The following is a 23,329-nucleotide window of genomic DNA, read 5'->3' as shown; positions in this document are numbered from 1 at the left end:
TAAGTAAACTCACACAAGCAGTTACTTACTTGCTTTTTCATCTCCTTTATGTATAGAACTGGGGAATGAGCAAGAAAGGTAGGAGGACATGAATTTAGCATGTGCTGTGGCTAGTCATTATGCTAGGCTCTTTCATATATTTGTAAAAATGTTAGCGAGATAGATGTTACTATGCTAATGATACAAAGGAGAAAATTGAGTCTCAGAGAGTTATAGACATTCATTCCAGATTGTGCAGCTAGGAAATATCCTGGAAACTACGACAATTTATGTGGAACATGTCCCAGAATATCCTTGTGCAGCACTTTGAAAAAGAGATTTTAATTTCCTCCTGTAAGGGAAGAAAAAGTTTTCCTCAACCCTTTTAGGATCCCTGGCTGCCTCTGAAAATTAGAGTGACAAAGACAGATTAACAGGAAAAAGGCATATAAATTTTGTTGAATTCTCAGGTGTATGCGGGAGACTTAACAAATGAATGAAGACCTGAAAAAGTGAATAATGCAGGAAGTTTTTATACCATTTACACAAAGAACAAAATTGTGAAGAATTGTCAAGACAAAAGAATGTGAGCTAGGGGTAGTAAATGCTGAAGAAGTAACTAGAAAGGCAAGAGTGAGCTGAGTTCAACAAGGCTTGTTTATACACCTAAATTTTACTCCAAAACCTAAGCGTTTAACCACCCATCTTTATCCACTAAGCCTGTTAACTGGCATATTACCCTGAAGGTAAATTCTAACTTGATTGGATCCACACTGTTTATAACGAAACCCATTACCTTGCACAAATTAACCATATCGAAGTAACAAAAGGTGTGGGAAATTATCCTAAAGGAATGAAGATTGTTTGCACTAGGTCCACCTAAATAAGAATGTGTGTAAATAGCTTAAATTAGCCTGTGTTTACCTGTGCTAAACTTATTACTTGAAAGGAAACTTGGTTTTAAAAATGCAGTCTAAAAACAGTACAAGTAGCATCACTGGTCCCTCAGGAGACCAGTAGGTGAAGGAGGGGCTTGAGTGATTTCAGCACCTTTTAAGGTAAAGAAGGAGGTAATCCGCCTTTAATTCATTAGCCAATCAGGTTCTGAGGCCATTTCTCAAAGCCACTTCCCGTCTCTCCACTTTCTTTCCGTTTTGGAGGTGGGTTGGTGAGTGTGAACTTAATTTTGCTCCCTAATTGTTTTGAGTTTCTCTGCCCTTTGAGCCTTGTATCCAGTTTGCAGGCCTGTACTTTGAGCAAGCACTGGAGTGTGTGTGAGTCCTGAGGCGATTAATTTCAGCTGTGGAGATGGGGGAAGGCAGTACATCTGCACTGCCTGGCTTGTTTCCACGTGGCCGCTGCAGTCCTGGGTCTACCTTCCCTGAGATTTGGTGACCCAGGAACAATAGTCTCTGCTTCACGTACAGAGTGCTTGTGTTCCTGGAAAACGTCTGAATTCATATTGCTTGGAGGGGAAGGTATTCTTATTCTGATGTTTTGAATTATCTTCCTGGGTGAGGGTAGATCTTCGGAAGAGTTCAGGCAAGTAGTTTTAATTCTGTGTGGGCAGGGCCCAAGTCCTAATTGGGTTCGTTGGAGCTGATGTGGACGTTGTCCTTGCCCTGGGCTTTGCTCAGAGCATCCTGGCTTTCCTGGTGAGACAAACTCTGAAGTCAGATGATTTTAGTGAGCCCTAAGAGGAGCTCCCAAATTTAAAGCACCACCGTTGTTAAGGTGCCCTAAAAAGCTTAAGATGTACTAAAAAAGATCAGGGGTCTTACCTCACTGCAAACCTAAATCAAATTCTAGTGCCTCAGTTTACTCCAGTGACCTTGGGTAAGTCAGTGAACTGAACCATTCTGAGGCTCAGCTTTTGAAGATCAAAATATAGGAAGGTCAGGCACTAGTCAGTGTACAATAAATGCTAGGCACCTTCTAGAAGCAGTGAATATTTTGGATATCTTTTTTCCTCATGAAAAGTTTTGCCTGGTGACCTGGAGTGTAATTTCACCAGACTGCCATTTTTCTCCGCTATATGTTAGTGTGAGTATAATCAATGTGTTGGTTAGCCTTACAGGCAGGTGAGAAAGATTAGTGGATAGATGGAATGTAGTAATGCCACTTGTAGACCTCCCATAATCATTGTAATGCTCAGGCTTTATTGTTTAGTTAATGTTATTTTTTGAAGAGGTTATATTCATGAACATTCATGGTTCGAGATTAAAAAGGGATCAGCGTATATGTTCATAAAGCAAAGTCTCCTACGCCACCTGATTTCCCTCCCCAATAACACTGTTAAGTTTGTGTATCCTTCCTAAAACAGTTTATGTGGATGTAAGGAAATACATATATTTAACCCTTGCCTCTGCTATACATACTGTAACATGTACCTTTCTTCTCCCACTTAAGATTTCCAAGTGAGTAATAAAGGTCTGCATTCATTATAGTATAGTAAAAGTAGTACAGTACAGTAATCTAATGTATATACATTATTTACCCTTTATTGGTGGACATTTAGGTAGTTTATAATCTTGTTATTTTCCCCAAATGAATGAATAATGTTATACATAAGTCATGTTTCACGTGTCATGTTTCAGTTGGGCTTTGATGTGTAGTTAATAAGGACTTTAAATATGCAGTGCTTCCGATTACTTGTATTCAGTTTGTGCACCAATGATGACTAGAAACCAACTAAAACCCTAAATATCTAGACTGATCAAAAAAGGATTTTTCTATCAAAAGCAAAAGCATGCTGATGGTTCTTATGTGAATATATCTTTGCCCACTTAAGTTTAAGGAAGGGGGGTGGTTTATTCTGCTGTGAAACACACATTAATTGCTGAGAAGTAATAACAGCGTGAAGTGGAGAAGCCACATTTCCAGTGTTTATTTAGCAAAAGGCATGCTGGATATCTACCTGAAACTATGACATTGAGTAAGCTCATATATTTTAGCATTAAGTTAGGAAAAACAAATGTTTTTGGAATGTAAACATGTAAAATAAGGGCCCGTGGGAATTCTGCCAAAACTATTTATTTTAAAAGTCTTCAGAGGCAAGTTCTCCAGTTAGGAGGTTTTGCTGATGAGGAGAAAAATTAGTTCAATAGAAAGATGCTATTGTTATTAAAGATTAACTATATAGAATATATCAGAGTCTCCATTGTTAAGTAGGAATGAGGAAAAGGGGGAAGCAAATTTTTAAAATTTTTTTCCTGAAAGACACAGTATCTTGGATTTGGAAGAGCCATTATGAATAGAATGACTTTCCTGGCTTCAAGATTATTGTGAAAGTGTTGAAATTTTTAGGCAGAATATCTACATGCCAGCTACTGTGCAAAGTATTTTATATTTATTTTACCTCAAATATTTATTCTACACAACAGTCCTAAGAGGTAGGTGGTATCTATCTGCTGTGGAGCCCCTAAAAGTCAGGTGGACTTGGATTCAGAAATTTGCAGCAGGAATGGTCAAAGGTAAATGGGACCATAAAGGCAAGTACTTGAGATATGATGCATTAAGTGTTCTCTGTGTCACATGTATATGTGTTTTTTATCTAAAGAAGAGAAGAGGTTCTTTAAATTACTATTGTATCCCATAATGCTAGACCCACAGTAGGTACTGAGTAAAACTGAGCAGTAATATAATCTTAAAATGGAAACATCAGCTGATTTAGATTATCAATTTGTAGTTTGTATCAGGCTTTCATGAAGTATCTCCTCACATATGTAAATGTACCTTTTGGCCATGGGCACCAGTACTTTGAATCACTTACTTCCCACAGGGAAAATAAAAGGAGTGAACATTGACTGTTTATGGGGTATTAATAAAATACTTTAGCTCCCTAAAAACTGAGAATATGAAATTGCCTTCATGTGGTAGAATGCCATTTGCTGAAACGTGATTAGAATCCTTCCGGGAGCTTCACACTCGGGAAAGGCATCACACATTTAACATCAGGATTGATGTGTGAGGCTTTGTGCTATGTGCCAAGGACAAAGAGTAGACTGTCTGCAATCTGGGTTTAGTTTGTGAGATAAGACAAAAATGAGAAGTTGAACCCTTAAATCTATAATTGTTCTCCAGTAAGAAGTTCTTGGATCATGGAGTTTTGAGGTAGACATTGTTAAAACTATAGAAACCTGACTTTATATCTTGCTTCCTGTCTACACTTCTTTAGTTATCTACACTTCTTTAGTTAATCTCATGCTGCTGATCTAAAAACATTTTGCATAATTAAACATTATTCAAATATAGGAAAAGAAAGGAGTACATCTGAGGTACATCTCAGTTCCCTATCTCCTGAGCCAGTATGTCATTCTCATTACTTTTTAAAGCAAACCACCCTATGTAGCTATGCTTATTTCATGCAGGAAGTAGCATGGTGAAGTGAAAATAGGGAGGTTCAACAGAACTGGGCTTAAATCCTAGCTCTTAATAGCTAAGTGATCTTAGGAAATTTATTTAATTTCTAGGAGTGTCAAATTTCCTTGTAATAAAGGGTTGTTATAAAGTTTGACATGATTTCTATAGTTCCTGACAGATAGTGGGAATTTCTAAGAATGATAGCTGCTGCTACTACTTGTCAGCTTCTTTAGTCATAACCATCCTTTAAGTCACAGTTGTCCAACAGAACTTTCTGTGATGATTGAAAATGTTTTATATTTATATTGTCCAATATAGTAGCCATTAGCCACATGTTGCTATTGAGCAATTAAAATGTGACTGGTATGACTGAGGGTTTTAATTTTTAACTTAATTTAAATTGCTGTATGTGGTGTTACCTATTGGACAGTGCAGTTTTTTTTTGAGATGTAATTGTCATAAAACATGCTAGTTTCAGGTATACATGATTTAATATTTACATATGTTGTAAAATGATTACAGTAAGTCTTTGAGATTTTCACACCTAGGTATAATTTTTTTTCTTGTGGGGAGAAGTTTTAAAGTCTAATCTCAGCATCTTTCAGATATACAATATAGTATTTTGAGTGCAGTTTTAAGGCTCATTCAAAATCTACTTCTTCATGAAACCTTCCTTGAACAATGATTCTTCTTAACATTACTCTATCACCTCTTTGGTACTTACCATGAACATTAATTCTCATGAGTCTTGTCTTTCCAGCTAGATTGTATCTGAGGTCATGAATTTTTAAATCTCCACATTGCTGCATGAAAAGGAACATGATAAAAATATAATTGGAGTATGTTTTAAGTAGTAACTTTGAAATGATCATTAAGTGTAATACAAAAACCTTGCTAGTTGGTAATTAGGTGAAGAATAAGGAATAGTGTGAAGGTTGCCTGTAGTGAGGAACTTCGTGTCCTGAAAGTTCAGATTGCACTTGAACTCTGGAGGAGAAATTTAAAGCCTCTTTCTTGCATTGCCATCTTGTGGCCAACGTGGGCCCCAAATGACGCTAATCCAATTTTTTGCTGTGTCAGGGTAAAGTGTTATTTAGTTTACTATGGTAAAAAGTTTGCCAGGAGTAGAAGTTAAATACAGTCAGCAGTGGCTCAGATGAAACTGAAACACGCTTTGAGAAAAACGCTATTTTGGTTTACCTTCTCATTTATTTGAATCTTATGCAACTTTGGCTCCTTCCTTTTCTGCCTCTTCCTCCTTCTCGTCCTCTCCCTCCTCTCTCCTCCTCCTTGTCTTCTTAATGATTTTTGTGAATTTAATGACTGGTTACAATTGTTTCTGTAGTCACACACTCTGTGGACTTGGAGAGGCTGGCATTAACCCATGCCATGTATACCCCATCTCCCTGAATTTGTTTACATGGCTGCCAAGCCCTGTTTGCAGCCAGCCCATGGCTCCTACCTTTGGCATACCTGTTCTCTTACTGTGAGACTGTTGACTTACAACTTTCAGAGGTGGGTTAGACTAACTCTAAAGTTAAACCCAAATTTCTAAATTTATACAGAAAGCTGAGTATCTTGCCAATGGGTTTCAGCCCTGGGCAAGTTCACCATGGATTCAGTGAGACCGAGGAATGACAATGAAACATTCTTCGGGTGAAAGGGTTTATATCCAACTTTATTCCCCACGGTGGTAGGTCGATCACAAGAATCCCTAGTCTGCATGCAGCAAGCCGGTCTCTGCCTCTGGGCCTCTCTGCCCCTGCAGCCGTCTCAGTCTCTGTCCTTAGTGCTGCCACCACTCCAGTCTCTGCTCTTCTGCAGCCCTATAGCCCTGTGGCCATGCCACTCTGTCGTCCAGAGCACTGGGTGTAGCTTGTCACACAGAGTCAGTAGCAACATATTACCCACATGTGTCTAGTGAGCAAGCCGACCAGGGCCACATGAGAATCCTGGCTACAGGAACCTTCACTTTATCCAGAAGTCCTGCCCTAATCTTTATCCAGCAGTCCTGCCCTAATCTGATACAGAGTTTGGGCATTTGATGACATTCCCCAAACAGATGGGTCAATTTATATTACTGAATGGAGATTCAAATAAAGAATGAACAATTTTCCTTCAGGTTAGTTTTCCTTGAGACTATATGGGTGTGACTGGGTGTGAAGTAGGTTGGTGTGCATTCAGATCATGTAATCTTAACCTCTGTGTATTTATTATTCTTTTATTTTCCAGAGATAATGCTAGGTAGTTGACAGATACTATACTTCAACTTGATTCCTAGGGAGAAGCTGATTCATCTGGAACCAGAGGTAAGTGTAAAACAAAACCTTCATTTTTACCACCTTTGGAGTTCTAATCACCTGGCAAGTTTTGGGGCTCAGTGTTCTTAGTGGCTGAAATTTGTAGTTGAAAGAGCCTTAGTTCTAACCTTAGGAGTATTTTCCTGGCTTAGGGATGAGGAGCCTGTGCTTTGCCCTTCACCAGTCATTTACAGTTTGCCATGATGAAATGCATGTTAAGTCCGTGTTTCAGCTGATCACTCTGATTAAACACATGCTCTGAGCAGACTAAAGCTAGGGCAAACACCTGGAATTGGATTCTGATGTTTGGAATTCCTCCAGGGATCTAGCCCCTGATCCCAAGTAATTTGTAAGTCTTTGAATTATGAATTTGATACTACAGCACTTTGTTATGTCTTGATCTGTCATGGTATCTTTGAGATAGACTAGGGTCAAGAATCCTCAACCTAAAAATTCATACACTACAGAAAAAGCACTGGTAGCTAGTGTAATTTTATCAACCACTTGGCAATTTTGAACTAACACTATTTTATTAGTTTATATATAAGGTGAGAATCTCAGATGGTTAAACCAATTTTGTCAAGATCATATAGTACAACACTATATGGTCACTTATAAGTTATGATACAGGTGTTTCTTGAAATGGTAGGGTGTTTATGGTACATGAAATTAAAAACAACTTACAGAGCAATATGTATAATCCATTTTATGCTTAAACACTTCTATATACTTGTATTTATTTGAGACATCATCTGGAAGGATATACTCAAATACTATGAATTATTGTCTCCAGAATTGGGTCCTATAGGTGATCCTGTTACCTGTTTTTTCTGATTTTATTATGTTCATGTATAACTGAAAAGTTATCTTAAGAACCTAATGGGACAGACTGTTCTTTACCAGTGCCTGCATGTTTCAGCAGAGAACAGGATGGAATATAGGAAACAGAAAAATTTCAAAGTAGCACCAGCACTTGAAATACTTACAGCTTTTTGGCTATGTCTTTTGCAGAAATGAAATTTCAGGAGACTGAAACTAGACATGCATCTCACTTTCCCAGCCTGGAACTCTGGGCTGCTGTAAGTCCTGGATGTACGGTAGATGATGACAGCATTTTTATTTTACGGTAAGGCTTATGTTGAAATTGAGAAGCTTTGACATATACATGTGAATCTTTGTGACTTCATGGCTAGCTACTACAAATTCTATTTTTTAAGAAGTCAGGTAAAGATACTGAGAGCAGGCATAGTGTAGTACTTATAGGTTCTGGAGTAAGGCTGGGCTCAAACCCATCCTCTATCACTTAACCAGCTATATAACCTTGGCAAAATATCTCAGTGTTTTAGTGCCTTTATATCTTAAAAGATGATAATAACAGTACCTGACTCAAAGCAATAGTACTTGACTTGGAACACTAAATTAGCTAATGTGTGGGGCTTAGAACGCTGTTGAGCATATGATAAATGCTCAATAGATGTTAGCTATTTTATCATTAGAGTCCATGTGTGTGTGTAAATATATATATATATATGTAATAGATTTTGTAGTACTTAGCAAATTCTGATACGCACATAATAGGTTGTCAGAAATTCTCCATTTGTATTGCTATGTGCATCTTTCTGCCAGTTGGCCTATACCTCATTATCTTTGTCCCCAGCACCCAAAGGTTAATTTACTTCTAGAATTAGACAAAGAATAATAAACTGTAGTGTTTATCCCTATAAATAAAAATTATATCCCTAGATAATTTTTCCAGTAACTTTTTGGCACTAATATGTTTATCATCTAATTCCTCATTTTGTCTGTCTAGCTGGAAAAGTTGATATTTAATAGTTCTTCTAGTACTTGGCTCTTTAAAAATTTAGATGTAGTGATTCCTATGAGTCACTTAATAATCTTTATTAAAATGTTTACTTAAATGGTCAGAGGTAAACTTTGATGGCTGTTCCTCTCACTGCTTGGAGCCTTCGGTAGTGGGATTTTAGTCCATCAGATATTTAAGCTGATTTATCTTCACTCAGGGCACCATGGGGATGGGTTGGCTGTCCCTTAGTGCCTTCTGATTTTTGGGGAGTCAAACAATTACAAAGCAGGTGGTGATTCTAGATTAAGGGAAGTGCCTGTGATTAAAATAAAAAATAAAACATTTTAAAATATAAAGATACAGTTTATAGAGACCCCTTTGATGCAGTAGTATTTGAATAACCCTGATCTAGGAATATGAAAGGAAAGCTTTAGTCAGTTGATTCTGGGAGTTACTGAAAAATCTGAAGTCATTCATGTTTACATTTTAAATGGTTTTCACAGTTTTCTACTGAAGTGTTGTTCACACATATCAAGATAGTATTAAAACTACTGTTTTCTTTGTAGCATGAAAATAAATGACTCTTCAAATTAAGGTGGAAGCCGACTTTTCTCACCAGAAAGGTGAATCTATAGAATCAACTTGCAAAAATGTAAGAGGCAGCAAAGGAAAGAGTAAAATATTTTCTTCTGTCATTTGTAGATTCTTCACTAGATTGTAAACTCCATGAGCAGAAGAATAACTTTCTTATCTTTAATGCCTGGTGCAGAATAGGTACGCAAAAATATTGGAAGTGAATTGATACCTCCATTGATTTTTGTTGTTGTTAAAGTCCTTGGAAAATGCCAACCATTTTAATGGCATTTCATCAAATGTTTACATGGACTAAATGTTTACATAGACTTAAATTTTGACTCTGATGTAAAATGTATATATATAGGTGATGCCGGGGTTCTTGTTTGTGGAGCCGAAGAATGAGCTTCACAAACAGTCAAGGTAGGAGAGCAAGGTACAGGCTTTTATTTAGAGATACAGTGAAAGGACAGAGCTCCCAGCTCACGCGAGGAGGGGACAAGAGAGTCCATAGTGTTGCGTTGTCTAGGGGGTTTTATAGGCAGCTGAGGATTTTTCGAGAACATGAAAAAGGGGTGGGTACTTGTTAAGTGGTCCCTGAATATTAAAAATTAACTTAGCTGTAAGGAATTTCCTGTCCTGATTTCTCTCTGGGACACTGGCGCCTTGGTCTGGCAGCATATCAGAAGGCTGCCTGCCCAGCCCCCAAGGTGGGCTGAGGTATTGTCTACTTGCTAAAGAATCTCTGCCTCTTGAACTTCCTGGGTGTTAAAATGCAATCTTATCTTTAAGATGGAATTCTTCCTGCCCTTTACTATGCTGTTTACAGCTGGGTCTGCATGCTAAGTTAGTTGCTCAATTTGTAGAATCACCTGTCAGATCCGAGGGAGGAAAGACAGCACATAGACCTGGGCCTTTTAGCATGCTAAAGTGAATCTTCTACATGGTTACAAATGTTTAGCATAATAAAACGTGTGCTACTCTTCTTTATCTGGGGAACATTAACTTATTTCACTGAAGAATGATTCTAGAGCTCAATGTTAAACATAAGAGTTTTAGCGGGGGGGGGGGTGGGGTGGGGTGGGGGGGGAGTGTTTCCTTGCATGTCGTTACATTGCTCTGACTGCAAATATCCCGCCCTGCCCCCTCCAGAGGCCCTCACCCTACTCTGACTACATCCATGGTCCCTGTCTCATAGGTACATTAAAGTATCTGTGTGCCAATGAGTCTACTTTAAACTCTTAATATCTGATTATGATGTTTGATCCTTAAGGGACAATGAAGAATGGATGCCAAAACAACCTATGTATGTGAGGAATAGATACATAAAAGCTTACTGATATTTAATAGGAAATCTTTTAATATCAACATTTTATTTATTGGATATTTATCATTGACTTAAACTGCACATACTGCTCAAATATGATTAAAAAGTCATTATTTCTGCCTCATGTAATTGTAGATTAATGATACCAAAAAAATCATTATTTGTGCTTTGTATTTAATGTTGAAATATTCTCAGTATTTTGGCTAAATTATACTTAGGTGCCCTTTTTTTTGCCCTATGCACTGTAAGTACATCCATGAAATTATATTTAACATGCAAGGGGTACAAAATACACATCCAAATACTGGAAGTCTGATACACTTCACTGTTTTGGAATAAAATTTAATACTTATGCTTAAACTATATATACAAATGGTATGCAACTATAATAACTTCTGTAGAATATGAAACCTATTCTATAGATTGATTCTTCTATTAAAACAAATACAAATATCAAATTAGTTTTACAGTAGATTATGCTAACAGTCTAAAATTCAAAGATAATAGAGAAAATTAACTATTTCTGAAACTTAGAGAAATGTTGCACATAAATATGCATAATATAGCTGATAGGTATTTAGGATAGCTACACAAGATCAAAATCAAACTTCACAGAAAAAAAATTGTTTTTGAAAGATGAAAGTAACTTGTTATTAAATGGTGTAAGTAATGTGTAAGCGCAAATTGTGCTGTCAGTTTATGCAGACTTCATATTAGAAAGAATGGATTAAACATACATAAATGAAAAGCAAAGATTTAAACCTATGGAAAAGAAAGAATATGATCCCAGTTTGTACCACTAGAATTAACTTCATCACTCTACACTCGGAAGACATTTTAGGAAATGTGTATGAGGGCCAAGATGATCCTAGTAAAAAGTTGTTTAAATTAGGGGAGGTTTTTTGTTTGAAGGAGAAAGCACTAAGGCTTATATCCTAAGGACCCCCTAAAGCCCTTCTCAGTTTAATTTCTCATATGAATTCTAATAGACATATTGAGCAGAAAATTCTACAGTAAGCACAGAACAGAAGAAAGAAAAGTGACATGTAACAGCCTTAGGGTAGAACACATTAAATCAACAAGCAGGTCCAGGAAGGGCCACAGGCACATCACCTAAAAAAAATATACAACTGGTTCTGTTGCTTCATTTCAAGAAGTGTAATGAATATTAATAATGCAGACTCTAAATCAAGGAAAGTAATCTCTTTAAAATTTATATAGAGAATGTGTGAAAGCTGGAAGATTTCTGTTTCAAGATGGGTAAAAGATAAAATGGCAGAATCTGTCTTACCATGCAGGTCATAGCTGTCCCATTGTGGGTATCATACATTTCTGGGAATTTTCTGAAACTACTTAGTGTGCTGCCCAATTTTCAGGACCAACACTTCCATGCACCCAGAGGCCAGAACTCAAGCTGTTAACAAAAACCAGTCCTTGTCAACAAACTCGAATTACAGAACAGGACAAGGTTTTGAGGAAAGGAAAGAATAATACTAAGTTGCCAGCAAATGAGGAAGTGGCAGGCAAGTGCTTTCAAGGACCACTTCCCTGAAAGCACAAGCAGTCAGGGCTTCTAAAGGTGAAATCCTGGGAGAGACCAAGGTGTTGATGATCACAGACACAGGAAGGAGCAATTTGCAAGGATCTTGGCACACAGCCCTAATTCAATTGTGCTTTGTTTTTCTTATCAGTTCCTCCTCATCCTGAGACAGCTGCTGTAAACAGGGTTCTGCAAAATCAGCTTTCTGCTTTATCTTTGACCCGGGGACTTAGAAAATAAAACAAAAAGAAACTACCACTTGTTAATGGTGACAAGGATTTGGGGGTTACCTGAATTCATTTTCAAATTAATGTATTAAATTTTAAATCCAGGCATTTAAGTTTTCCACTCTTACGAATCTGCCCCTGTTAGCTTCTCAGCTGACTTCGTCAATTGTTAACACCCGTGAGAGCTAGGGTATACTCGTGCCAGTCGAGGCCGGTAAAGGGCACCCATTGACGATTTGTACGGTACTCCCAACTTGGAAACCTATACCAGACTCAGTCGGATTCACGGCTTTATAGCAGCTGAGAGACACCTGCGTGGTTGGGGCGCGGGCCGGAATCTACACACTACAGGCTGGCGGGTCCCAGGATGCTGGGCTGCCCCAACACCCGCGCCCCGCCCCTTCCCTTCCCGTCCTGCCCCGTCCCCAGCAGGCTCTGAGGCGAGCCTGCGCTTGCGCTCTGATGTGGCGGCCCATCCTCGTTAGTTGCGTAGTAGAGGCCGCGACGTTTTCCCGCGCTTCTCAGGCTCCTCAGCATAGGTATTTATGGTACTATAGTTTTTTTTGGAGAGCGCAGGAAGTGGGCCGAGAATTACAAGGTGAAGTTTCCGTGAATCTAATTCTCAAAAAGTTAGCTGGGTTATTTGAACAGCTCACTTAAATTCGCTCCTTCCTCATGGAAAAACTGGCATTAGCCGCACCTCTCGCTCTGCCTTGAGAAACGCCTCGACTTCTAAACTGTTCTGTATTGTCTGCCCCCTCTGCGGCCCTGCTAGAGGTAAAATAGGCCTCGTCACTTCGCGTGCCAGTGGCCATTTACCTGTGGGGGCTCCCCGAGCGGGGACATTCGGAATAAAGGTGGCAGAGCGTCCTCGTTGGCCCCTATGAATAAGGCAACATTCTTGACAGAATTTGTCGTTGATAAGTGTGAACATTTTTCCTTGGTGTTTAATTGGTGTGTCACTATTGTTTTATACAATATATGACTTACTTGGTATGTAAAAAATACTGCTGCCCATTTTAGATTAGTAAAACTCCAATGAGAGTGGACACTATATTGATGAATAATTTAAAAGCATTTTTTTACATTTACAAATGTTTTTAAATGGAAATATAGCATTGACTAGTATATATATTAATAGGTGAATTATTTGATGACAAAACACTTTATCTGCCATTTTACAGATGCTCAGGCTTCATAGTGGTCAGTTCGATGAATTAGGTTTTCATTTAATATGATAAGACTACTATTTTAAAAATAGTCAAGGCAACATAGGTAAAGAATCAAATCAGTACATATGAAAAATCTAACAATGTAACTTTAAATGCTTTGCACTAAAAAGCGGCTGAAATCAGTACCTGGACTTTTAAAATATCTGCCAAATGTGAGAAGTGATACTAAAATATTCTAGCAAACATAAATAGGCAATACATTTTGATTTTTGTTTACGTACTGAGGAATAGCAAAAAACACTAATTTTTGTTTGTACTTTGTAGATGTTCCTAAACTTTTTTTCCATTCACATATTACTTTTGGCTTTAGTAAGATTGGAATCACCTGTGTATTTAGCTTTTAGAACTTTTCTTCATGGACTTTGTAGTGGTTTGCATAAAGGAGGAGTACAATTAATATTGTTGAGTGACTCAAATTAATATAACATTGATTATAATAAATACAAAAAATACCTTATAATAAAATAAAAACATTATTTCATTTTCACTACAGTTTGACTTAATTGACATTTTCATTCATCCCTTATTAGGATTCTCTTCAACGTCTGTAGACCTTACCATCTATTATGTCTTTGTGTGAAGACATGCTGCTTTGTAATTATCGAAAGTGTCGCATCAAACTCTCGGGTTATGCGTGGGTCACTGCCTGCTCTCACATCTTCTGTGATCAGCATGGCAGCGGTGAGTTTAGTCGCTCACCAGCTGTCTGCCCTGCCTGCAACAGTACCCTTTCTGGAAAGCTAGATATTGTCCGCACAGAGCTCAGTCCATCAGAGGAATATAAAGCCATGGTGTTGGCAGGACTTCGACCAGAGATTGTATTGGACATCAGCTCCCGAGCACTTGCCTTCTGGACATACCAGGTTAGTATTTAGGCTAGTGTAGGGCATGTAATTTGAGGCATATTATTTGAATATTGAGGAAGGGTCAAATGTTTTCCCTTTACTTGTATGTATTTGCTTCTTATGAGTATGTGGAAAACTTTCCTTTTAATAAATTGTTTTTTTAAAAAAGTAATATATTTATTGCTTAAAATCCAAAAGGAAGAAAATTAACAATCACCCATAATTTCATCAGAGATAACCATTGTTAATATTTTTGTTTATGTCTTACTATACTTTTTCTGTGCATAATATATGTATTTAAATATTTTGTCTGTACAAACAGGATAATACCACACTGGTTTTGTGGCAAAGTTGACAATATATTTTGCTTAAAATATTATGAACATTTTACTAAATATTTTAAAATTAACTCCTATAATCATAATTTTAATAGTTGCATTGTATCATAACTTATTTCTAAGTTATAAAAAATGCTCATCATCAAATTCACATACTTAATTTTTGCTGAGATTAAATTCCTTAAAGTGGATAAATGCATTTCAAAGTTTTAAATATTGCAGTATTTTTAAATTGCCCACCAGTTAGTCCATATCAGTTTGTGTTCCTTTAAGAAGTGTATGAGGGTGCTTGGTTTTCCATGCTGTCTTCTCATCAGTTAGATATGGGCAAAATGGAGTCCCATTGCTCCTTATGTATTTTTTGGGTTACTTTTAGATGAACACATTTTTTTGGTATTTTTTAAATATATTTTTCTTTTATAAATTGCGTGTTTCAGTTCGCGTATTTTAGTTGATGTAGGTATTTTTTTCCTATTGATTTGTAAGAATTCTTTGTATATACTTAGATATTGCAAGAAATTTTGTTCTTTCACTTTTATTAGTCTTTGATTTTTTTAACATACTGAAGCTGAAAATTTCTGTGTATTTGATAAAATCATAATACTGATGATTGCATTGTACCATAATTTTTTCTAAGTTATTAAAAAAAATGGCCTGTGATAAGCATTCTTATCATCAAATTCATATCCATAAATCTTTCCCTTTATGATTTCTGCCTTTGGTGACTTCTTAGAAAGTCCTTCCTATGGAAAACTTTAATCATATCCTTGAGTATATTATATCTTGTATATGCATTTATTATAATGCCTCTTAAAGTTTTTATTTGTCATCTGTTAAGTAAATATTTTCATTATATTTTCCTGGGTAAGTTATCCTTTTTATAAGTACCTGTATCATCTTACGCTTACCTTTATTGTATTACTTATACTGAACTGTAATTGCTTACATACTTGTTCATCAGCTCTAGTTGGAAGAGTTCTTTAGGTCATGTTTTGAATCCTATATCTCTCTGGGTCCTCAGTGACCACCATATTTGCTGATCTTAGTAAATACTTAGACTGAATGAATAGATACTATATCTTTTAAGTAGATTACCATTTTGGGCATAGTATTGATTGAACATGTACTTGTGGTATTGTTTTCATTTTTTCAGATATGGTGGAAACCAGTGAATGAGTTAGGTAGCCAGAAATGAATTTTTTCTTTACTTCATTTATTCATTTTTTCTTAGTCATTCAAAATATATTTTTTGAGTACCGGGAAACATTTATACATCATGCACCTTCTTAGGTGCCGGATATACAATAATGAACAAAACAGATGAGCTTCTAGGATGCTATAGTTTAGTAGGAAAAAAACCCCAGATATTTACAATACAGTTATAATGCCTACAATGTTAAGAGAAGTACAAAATGCTAAAGGACCACATGTAGGAGGGGGTAACCCAGAGTTGGTGGACTTATATCGAACTGTATTGAATAGGAAAATTAAAAATGGTTTTAAAGAAAAGGAGAGTGTTCATATTTTACTTTCTTTCAATATTTAAAGGAAAGTGAAAGATACACCAGATTTGGTTTTTGTGTGCAGTGTTCTCTATTGCAATTTAATAAGTTTAGCTTAAACAGCAAATTTAATGGCTTAAAACAACACACATTTATTGTCTCAGTTTCTGTGGATCAAGAGTCCACATATGGACTCTGCTTAGGGTCTCACAAGGCTGCAGTCAAGCTGTTGATAGGAACTACAGTCTCATTTGAACCTTGCCAGGGGAAGGATGTGCTTCCAAGCTCATGTGGCTGTTGGCAACATTCACTTCCTAATGGACTATTAGACTGACGGCCCTTTGCTTTTTAATGGACTTAACTTTTTCAGCAGTTTTAGATTCATAGCAAAATTGAGAGGAAGGTGCAGAGATTTCCCATTTACTACCCTTCCCTCCACTGGTTTAGGTAGCCTTTCCCATTATCAATATCCCCCACCAGCTTGGTACATTTGTTCACACCACTGTCACCCAAAGTTCATAGTTTACATTAGGATTCTCTCTTTGTGTTATACATTCTATGAATTTAGACTAATATTTACTGACATATTATGATAGTATTAAACAGAGTAGTTTCACTGCCATAAAAAATCCTCCTGTGTACTCCCTCTTCATTCTTCCTTCTCCCTGACCTCTGGCAACCAGTGATCTTTTTACTGTTTCCCTAGCTTTGCCTTTTTCAGACCATCATATAATTGGAATCATACAGTTTTGTAGCCTTTTGGAGTACCTTCTTTCACTTAGTAATACGCACTTAAGTTTCCTCCATAGTTTTTCATGACTAGATAGTTCATTTCTTTTAGTGTTGAATATTATATTCCATTGTTAGATGTACCACAGTTTATCCATTCACCTACTGAAGGATATTTTTTGTTTCCAAGTTTTGGTAATTATGAATAAGCTGATATAAACATCTGTGTGTAGAATTCAAGTTTTCAACTCCTTTGGGTGAATATCAAGGAGCATGATTACTAGATTGTGTGGTGAGAGTGTGTTTAGTTTTGGAAGAAACTGCCAAACTGTCTTCCAAAGTGGCTGTAACATTTTGTATTCTTACCAGCAATGAATGAGAGTTCCTTTTGTTCCACATCATTGCCAGAATTTGGTCGTGTCAATGTTCTGGCTTTTGACTATTGTAATAGGTGTATAGTGGTATCTCATTGTTTTAATTTACATTTCCCTGACTGTATATGATAGGGAGCATCTTTTCATACACTTGTTTGCCATCTGTTTATCTTCTTTGCTGAAGTGTCTGTTAAGGTCTTTGGCCCATTTTTTGTTTGGGTTGTTTGTTTCTTTATAGGAGTTCTATGTATATTTTGGATAATTATAGTCTTATCAGATATGCCTTCTGCAAATATTTTCTTTCAGTCTGTGGCAGGTCTTTTCATTCTCTTGACATCGTCTTTCACAGAGAAGAAATTTTTTAACGGAGTCGAGATTATCATTCTTCCTTTCATAGATTATGTCTTTGGTGTTGTATCTAAAAGTCACCACTAACCCCAAGGTCATTTAGATTTTCCCCTATGTTATCTTTTAGGAATTTTATAGTTCTGTTGGCAACATTCACTTCCTAATGGACTATTAGACTGAGGGCCTTTTGCTTTTTAATGGACTTAATTTTTTCAGCAGTTTTAGATTCATAGCAAAATTGAGAGGAAGGTACAGAAATTTCCCATTTATTACCCTCCCCTCCACTGGTTTAGGTAGCCTTTCCCATTATCAACATGTAGAAATGTAATTCTACATTTAGGCCTGTGATCCATTTTGAATTAATTTTTGTGAAGGGTAAAAAGTCATGTGTAGATTTATTGTGACTCAGTATTTGCTGGCTGTTGCCCAGAGGCTGCTCTCAGTTACTTGCCCTGTTGGTTTTCCCAACATGGCTGCTTGTATCCACAAAGCTAGCAGGTGAGAGAATGTGCTAGTAGGACAGACCTTGTAGTATTATGTAATATACTCATGAAGTGACATCCTGCCATTTTTCCTGTATTCTGGTTGGGTCCTGCCCACACTCAAGGGGAGAATATAAATACCAAGAGTCAGAAATAATTGGAGGCTATTTTACTATTTTATAATCTGTTTACCATGCTGTCGATTATTTTAAATATAGGATTATATTTCTTAAAAACCTTTGGGTTACATGTTATTTGTTAAGGTTAGACAAATATTTCTTTTGTTCATGTAATGGTAGTGGTTTGACATTATTCCTCTAGATTTTTTTCTATGCATTTGTGACATGTTATTTTCCATAGTAACCATCCTACTTTATGTCATGATTACTTCTTAACTGGTTCTAAATGTTGAAGTAATAACATCCCAGTATAATCATCTTTCTTTTCTTTTTGGGTTTGTATAAAGTTTTATATTATACAACTTTGTACTTACTACTTTAAAAATCTTTTTTCTCTTTGGGATAGGTACATCAAGAGCGTCTTTATCAAGAATACAATTTCACCAAGGCTGAGGGCCATCTGAAACAGATGGAGAAGATATATACTCAGCAAATACAGAGCAAAGATGTAGAATTGACCGCTATGAAAGGGGAGGTCACCTCCATGAAGAAAGTGCTAGAAGAGTACAAGAAAAAGTTCAGTGACATCTCTGAGAAACTTATGGAGCGAAATCGTCAGTATCAAAAGCTCCAAGGTCTTTATGATAGCCTTAGGCTACGAAACATCACTATTGCTAACCAAGAAGGTACCCTTGAGCCATCCATGACTGCACAATCTGGTGTTTTTGGCGTCTCTTTAGGTAAGAAAGGACATGTGGTATCAAGTATCAGTTTATTAAATCAGTGATTTTTCACACTGGCTCTGCACAATTCCAAGTGGTCAGTGGAGACTCCAAAGGCTTAGGGTGGTGATAGGCTCTAGGTTCTTCATCCATGTACTCACCTGTACATCTTTGCTTTTGTCTATTTAATATGCTTGCTTTAAAGTTACATCTTCAATTTGAACAGATAGTTTGTTTCCAAAATAAAAGTTTGTAAGTTTCTACTTTAAATGAAAGTCTATTAATTATAGGAATAATAACAACTGCCATTTACTGATTTCTTACTAAGTGATAGGCACCATTATAGTTTTATGTGTATTCATGTTATTTTTAAAACTTCATGAGGTAGGTATTATTATTATTCTATTTTACAGATGAGGAAATGGAGGCATGGAACATGTAAGTACATTGGTCAATCTCACACAGATACCTTCTGAGCCCATACTCTTAACCATTTGCTATTCTCCAAGAAGGTCATGTTTCAGTGTTTTTCACATGGCAGTACTGACTGCACAATTCTTAAGTTAGTATCTGGTTGGTTGGTTTGTTGTTTTGTTTATTTGTTCAACCCACATCAAGTATTTATCAAACATGTTTCATGTGCCAGGCTGCTAGGCATAATCCTAGGCCATGAGGATATGGAGATTATCCAGATAGGATTCTTGCTTCTGAAAGTGCACAGTCTAGGATGATACTCTTTTCTGTTTGTTAGGTGCCTTTGGTGGAGGCAGTGAATCTTATATCTCTTCCTGAGTTCTCCCCTTTGTATTACTCTTGATATAACTTGAGTTTTGCTATACTATTAATATAAATTGTTATGGCATACAAAAAAGTGAAGCGTTTAGGACTGGATTTTCCTAAATACTTATTTTTTGAATTTTATTGTGGGCTATGAAAAAAAATTTAATGGGGAAGGAGATGATATCCTAGAAAAGACATGCAGTAAGGAGATGAGGAATATCACATGTAAGAACTGAAACAAAAACAAGTTTCTGCTTAACTTTCAGTTAATCATATATTATTATTTAGTCAAAGTGCCACTGTATATGGGCATTGTAGACATTATTTTTTCCTTGTCACTATCCACATTTATTTTTTTATTTCTTTCATATTTACTAATTCCTTCATTTTACTCTTTGTGCACACTTAACCTTTTTGCTTTTACCTCTTGTTACCATTGTTGTCTTGAAGCAAACATAGCATTCTCCTTTAGTTATGTGTTCCCTTTAAAACTTGTGGAAGCCAAGGAGTGGTTTAGTGGAAATTGTTAAATGATCATTTAATCAGATTAGTGTCTGATTTTTTTCTTAAGGCTATTCCAATTGATCTTGGGTCATGAGTATGTGCCAGTTTTTCATAGTTGTCATATATTTTCTACAGTGCCTATGACAATCTTTTAAAAAAAATTTATTCTTAAAGAACTTGGGACAAAATGTTCGCATGCACATGTATATATATGATACTCCTTTAAAGTAGATTAAATAGATAACAAGTGAATAAAATAGCTCTACTAAGAGCATATTCCATGGTGTCACATTACTTTTGGTCATGAGGTCATGGCTGTCATTGAGAACTGCGTCACAGAAGAAAGTAGAGTATATACTGTGGGGTGGGGCAATTGTCCTTTTTTAAATCCAATATCAGGCATATTTTATCTGTCTCAAAGAGTTATATTAAAATATTTAGTGAATGACTTCTGTGTTTTTTTTGTACCTAAATCTCTGTAAGGTAATAGATGCTTAAGTTTTTCCCTTATTTTTTTCCTAGGGAACAACTCCAAGTTTCCTTTGGACAGTACTCCAGTTCAAAATCGGGGTGGTGGAGATGGAGATTTTCAGTTCAGACCATTTTTTATGGGTTCTCCCACAGCACCTGAACCCAGTAACAGCTTTTTCTGTTTTGCCTCTCCAAGTCGTGAATTAGAGCAACAGCAAGTCTCTAGCAGGGCCTTCAAAGTAAAAAGAATTTAGCTTACTTCTATAGAGTGTTTCTCTGTTCACTTTCAGTGATATGATTTGAGTCACCAACCTCCTTGTGCTATTGTCTTTTAAGTTGTCTTCACATTTTCAACTTACAAAAACCTCAGGAGCTGTGTGGCTTTAGAGTCTGATTTCTTTTTTTGTTTCCATTATTTAAGGCACAAGCATTTTATTAAACTCAATTTCATTGTGAACTGTTGAGTTTTCACCAGTAGTGAAAGGATTACATTATTACTGCATGTTTTCTGGATCACCATTTGCTTCTGCCTGTCCTTTTTGGATTGAGCTGTGTGTTTATGCATAAGCGTATAAGTACCTTTGTTGTACGTTTACATGTCACTAGGTTTTGGTATTTATGCCTATATGTATATATGTGTTCCCTTACATTGATATTTTGCTGTATCTGTATATTTATATGAAGATTTTGGTCTCAGGAAATGGCAGATGAGTCTGTACCTTGTTATGTAGGTGTATACATTTATTTGTGTATATTTATGTATTTGCCCTTTTATTAACTTGTTTGGAGTTGTGCTCATGTTAGTGAATGAGTTCAATTTGATGCAAGTAACAGTCATTATTTAACAGTAATTCACATTGATAAAGTAATTTTGTAAAGTTGATTATTTGGCATTATTTTAAAATTAACTCATTTATTTGCAGTTGTCTTCAGTGTATTAATTTAGAAATGTGCTTCTGCAGAAAACTTAAAATATGTTACTGATCCTAAGAGACTATGTTAATTAAAAAACTTAAAAAGATTTATTCCTTGTTTTTCTTTATTAAATAACAAGCATTTATGACTACTATCACAGATACCTTGTTAAAAACAGAGCCAAGAAAGAAATTTGAAGTACATTCTCAGTAACTTTATATCATTTCAGAGGCAAGACTTGAAAGTATACCAGTTGAGGAGGCAGAATATCGGGATTCTAATAGTGGTTTTTCCCATAATTGGTTGTGCAAGTTTGAGTTTACATTTTCTGGGCCTTTGCTTCTATATCTGTAAAATGAGGGATTGGATCGAATTATTCCATAAGTCTTTTGAACTTTTAACTTTTATGATTTGTTCTTATTGGCTTGGGAGGAATTACAATGGAATTACCCTAAATGACAAATCCCATTGTTTTTTATGTAATAAAGTCATTGAAATTATTTGAGGATATTTTATATTTTGTCAGTGAGGAAAAGCGAATACTCTTGCTTTACATAATTGAATACGTAAGCAACTAATGTTTCTTCTGGGTTATAGAATATAAAAGTCTCTTCAAAAGTGTTTTAATGTGCCCCAAAGTTAAAGTGGTGTTTGGGCAAGCGGATGAAAATCTTGACTGAAGTTTTAAAACATCCCTCCCTATTTCACAGCTAATCACAGATTTTATAGGTTATGGCACAAAGTATTTTTCTTCATGCAATTTCAATTTAAAAACATTAAAAATAATAATGAATTAGAAAATCACAATAATAAACATATTACATATGAACATAACATATTTAGGAAAACTGGAATTTTCCCCAAATACTAGAAGAGTGGCACTGTTTACATTTTTGCAGATATTTCTTAATAGAATACCATTAGACTCAAATCTATGCAGTTTTAAGTTTTGTTGGAAAATGGTTTAAGGATATAATTTTATGTACATTCATGATTTCTGCCTTGAACATCTGCCTTGTTAGGTTCACCTTACAAGGTATGGCTGCAGGAGCTATTATCACATGTTTTGAGCCCCACAAAGGCCATTTCCACCCAGTTTCTCAGTCAACTGCAGAAACTGGGTGGAATCTCTTGAAGTGCAAGTAAGCTACAATTAAAACTAAATAGAAACTGTTGGGATTATTACACGCTACTTTAAAAAAAGTTTAATTCACATGCTGTAACTTCAAAAGCTACAAAAGCATGCAGTGGAAAGTATACTGTTTATAAACCCTGTCCCCCAGCCACTCTCCCTTTTTGAATTGGTTACTCTTGACAGTGTCTTGTGTCTCAGGGATAGTCTATGTGGAAGCAAATAGGTTTTTGTTAAAAAATGTTTATATTTGAATAGGTAGTACATGAACATGATAAATTTTACAATGTACACAGTACTTTGCTCACTGACAGTTCTCTGCCCCTGTTACTCTCTCTAGAGACATTGTTTTTTTATGTATGGATCCTAGATATAGTCTATCAGTAAGCCTTATTAGTGTATTAATATGCTATATGTATTAGTGATGGCTTTCATAATACCATCCCAAGTGTTGATTTATTAGGATAGTGTGTTCAAAATGATAAAAGCATTGTAAAGTTTGGAAAATATTCAGAGTGGTTACCTTACCATTGTACTTTAAATATCCTCAAATATTTTAAACTTGTAAAGCAGGCATCCACTATCTTAGCCTTTCTTTTTTGGGGTATTGTAATCTTGGTGTAAATAACCTAGTAAGATATGAAACAAAACGCATGCAATTAAGCTGAGAGCATTTTGTTTCCATGGTTTGTCAAAGAAGTTTGTGAACTCAAAGGTGAATACA

General features: G+C 36.1%; 1 protein-coding gene and 2 non-coding genes across 7 annotated transcripts; all 3 read left to right on the top strand.

The window, feature by feature from the left end:
- The first annotated feature begins 1,128 nt into the window (after positions 1-1,128).
- Positions 1,129-21,579, top strand: CCNB1IP1 (cyclin B1 interacting protein 1). 5 transcript variants are annotated; one of them, XM_036993987.2, is made up of 6 exons: positions 1,129-1,147; positions 6,574-6,650; positions 7,653-7,767; positions 13,875-14,207; positions 18,488-18,821; positions 20,610-21,579. In XM_036993987.2, exons 4-6 carry the CDS (start codon positions 13,911-13,913, stop codon positions 20,810-20,812), a joined length of 834 nt encoding a protein of 277 aa, XP_036849882.1. In that variant the 5' UTR covers positions 1,129-1,147; positions 6,574-6,650; positions 7,653-7,767; positions 13,875-13,910; the 3' UTR covers positions 20,813-21,579. The 5 variants fall into 5 exon arrangements, with proteins under 5 accessions (XP_036849882.1, XP_036849883.1, XP_036849884.1 ...); XM_036993988.2 differs by lacking the exon at positions 1,129-1,147 and adding an exon at positions 1,157-1,457; XM_036993989.2 differs by lacking the exon at positions 1,129-1,147 and adding an exon at positions 1,483-6,463.
- LOC118967560 (small nucleolar RNA SNORD126) lies at positions 6,834-6,910 on the top strand. Its single transcript, XR_005054697.1, has one exon. It is a non-coding gene; the product is annotated as a small nucleolar RNA SNORD126 (small nucleolar RNA).
- LOC118967559 (small nucleolar RNA SNORA79) lies at positions 8,578-8,725 on the top strand. Its single transcript, XR_005054696.1, has one exon. It is a non-coding gene; the product is annotated as a small nucleolar RNA SNORA79 (small nucleolar RNA).
- Positions 21,580-23,329: the final 1,750 nt, after the last annotated feature.

The sequence above is a fragment of the Manis javanica genome, chromosome 8, assembly GCF_040802235.1.
Source record: "Manis javanica isolate MJ-LG chromosome 8, MJ_LKY, whole genome shotgun sequence".
In the NCBI taxonomy this organism is placed as follows: domain Eukaryota; kingdom Metazoa; phylum Chordata; class Mammalia; order Pholidota; family Manidae; genus Manis; species Manis javanica.
Note: the sequence above shows the minus strand (reverse complement) of the source record. Positions and strands in the feature narration are given on the sequence as shown.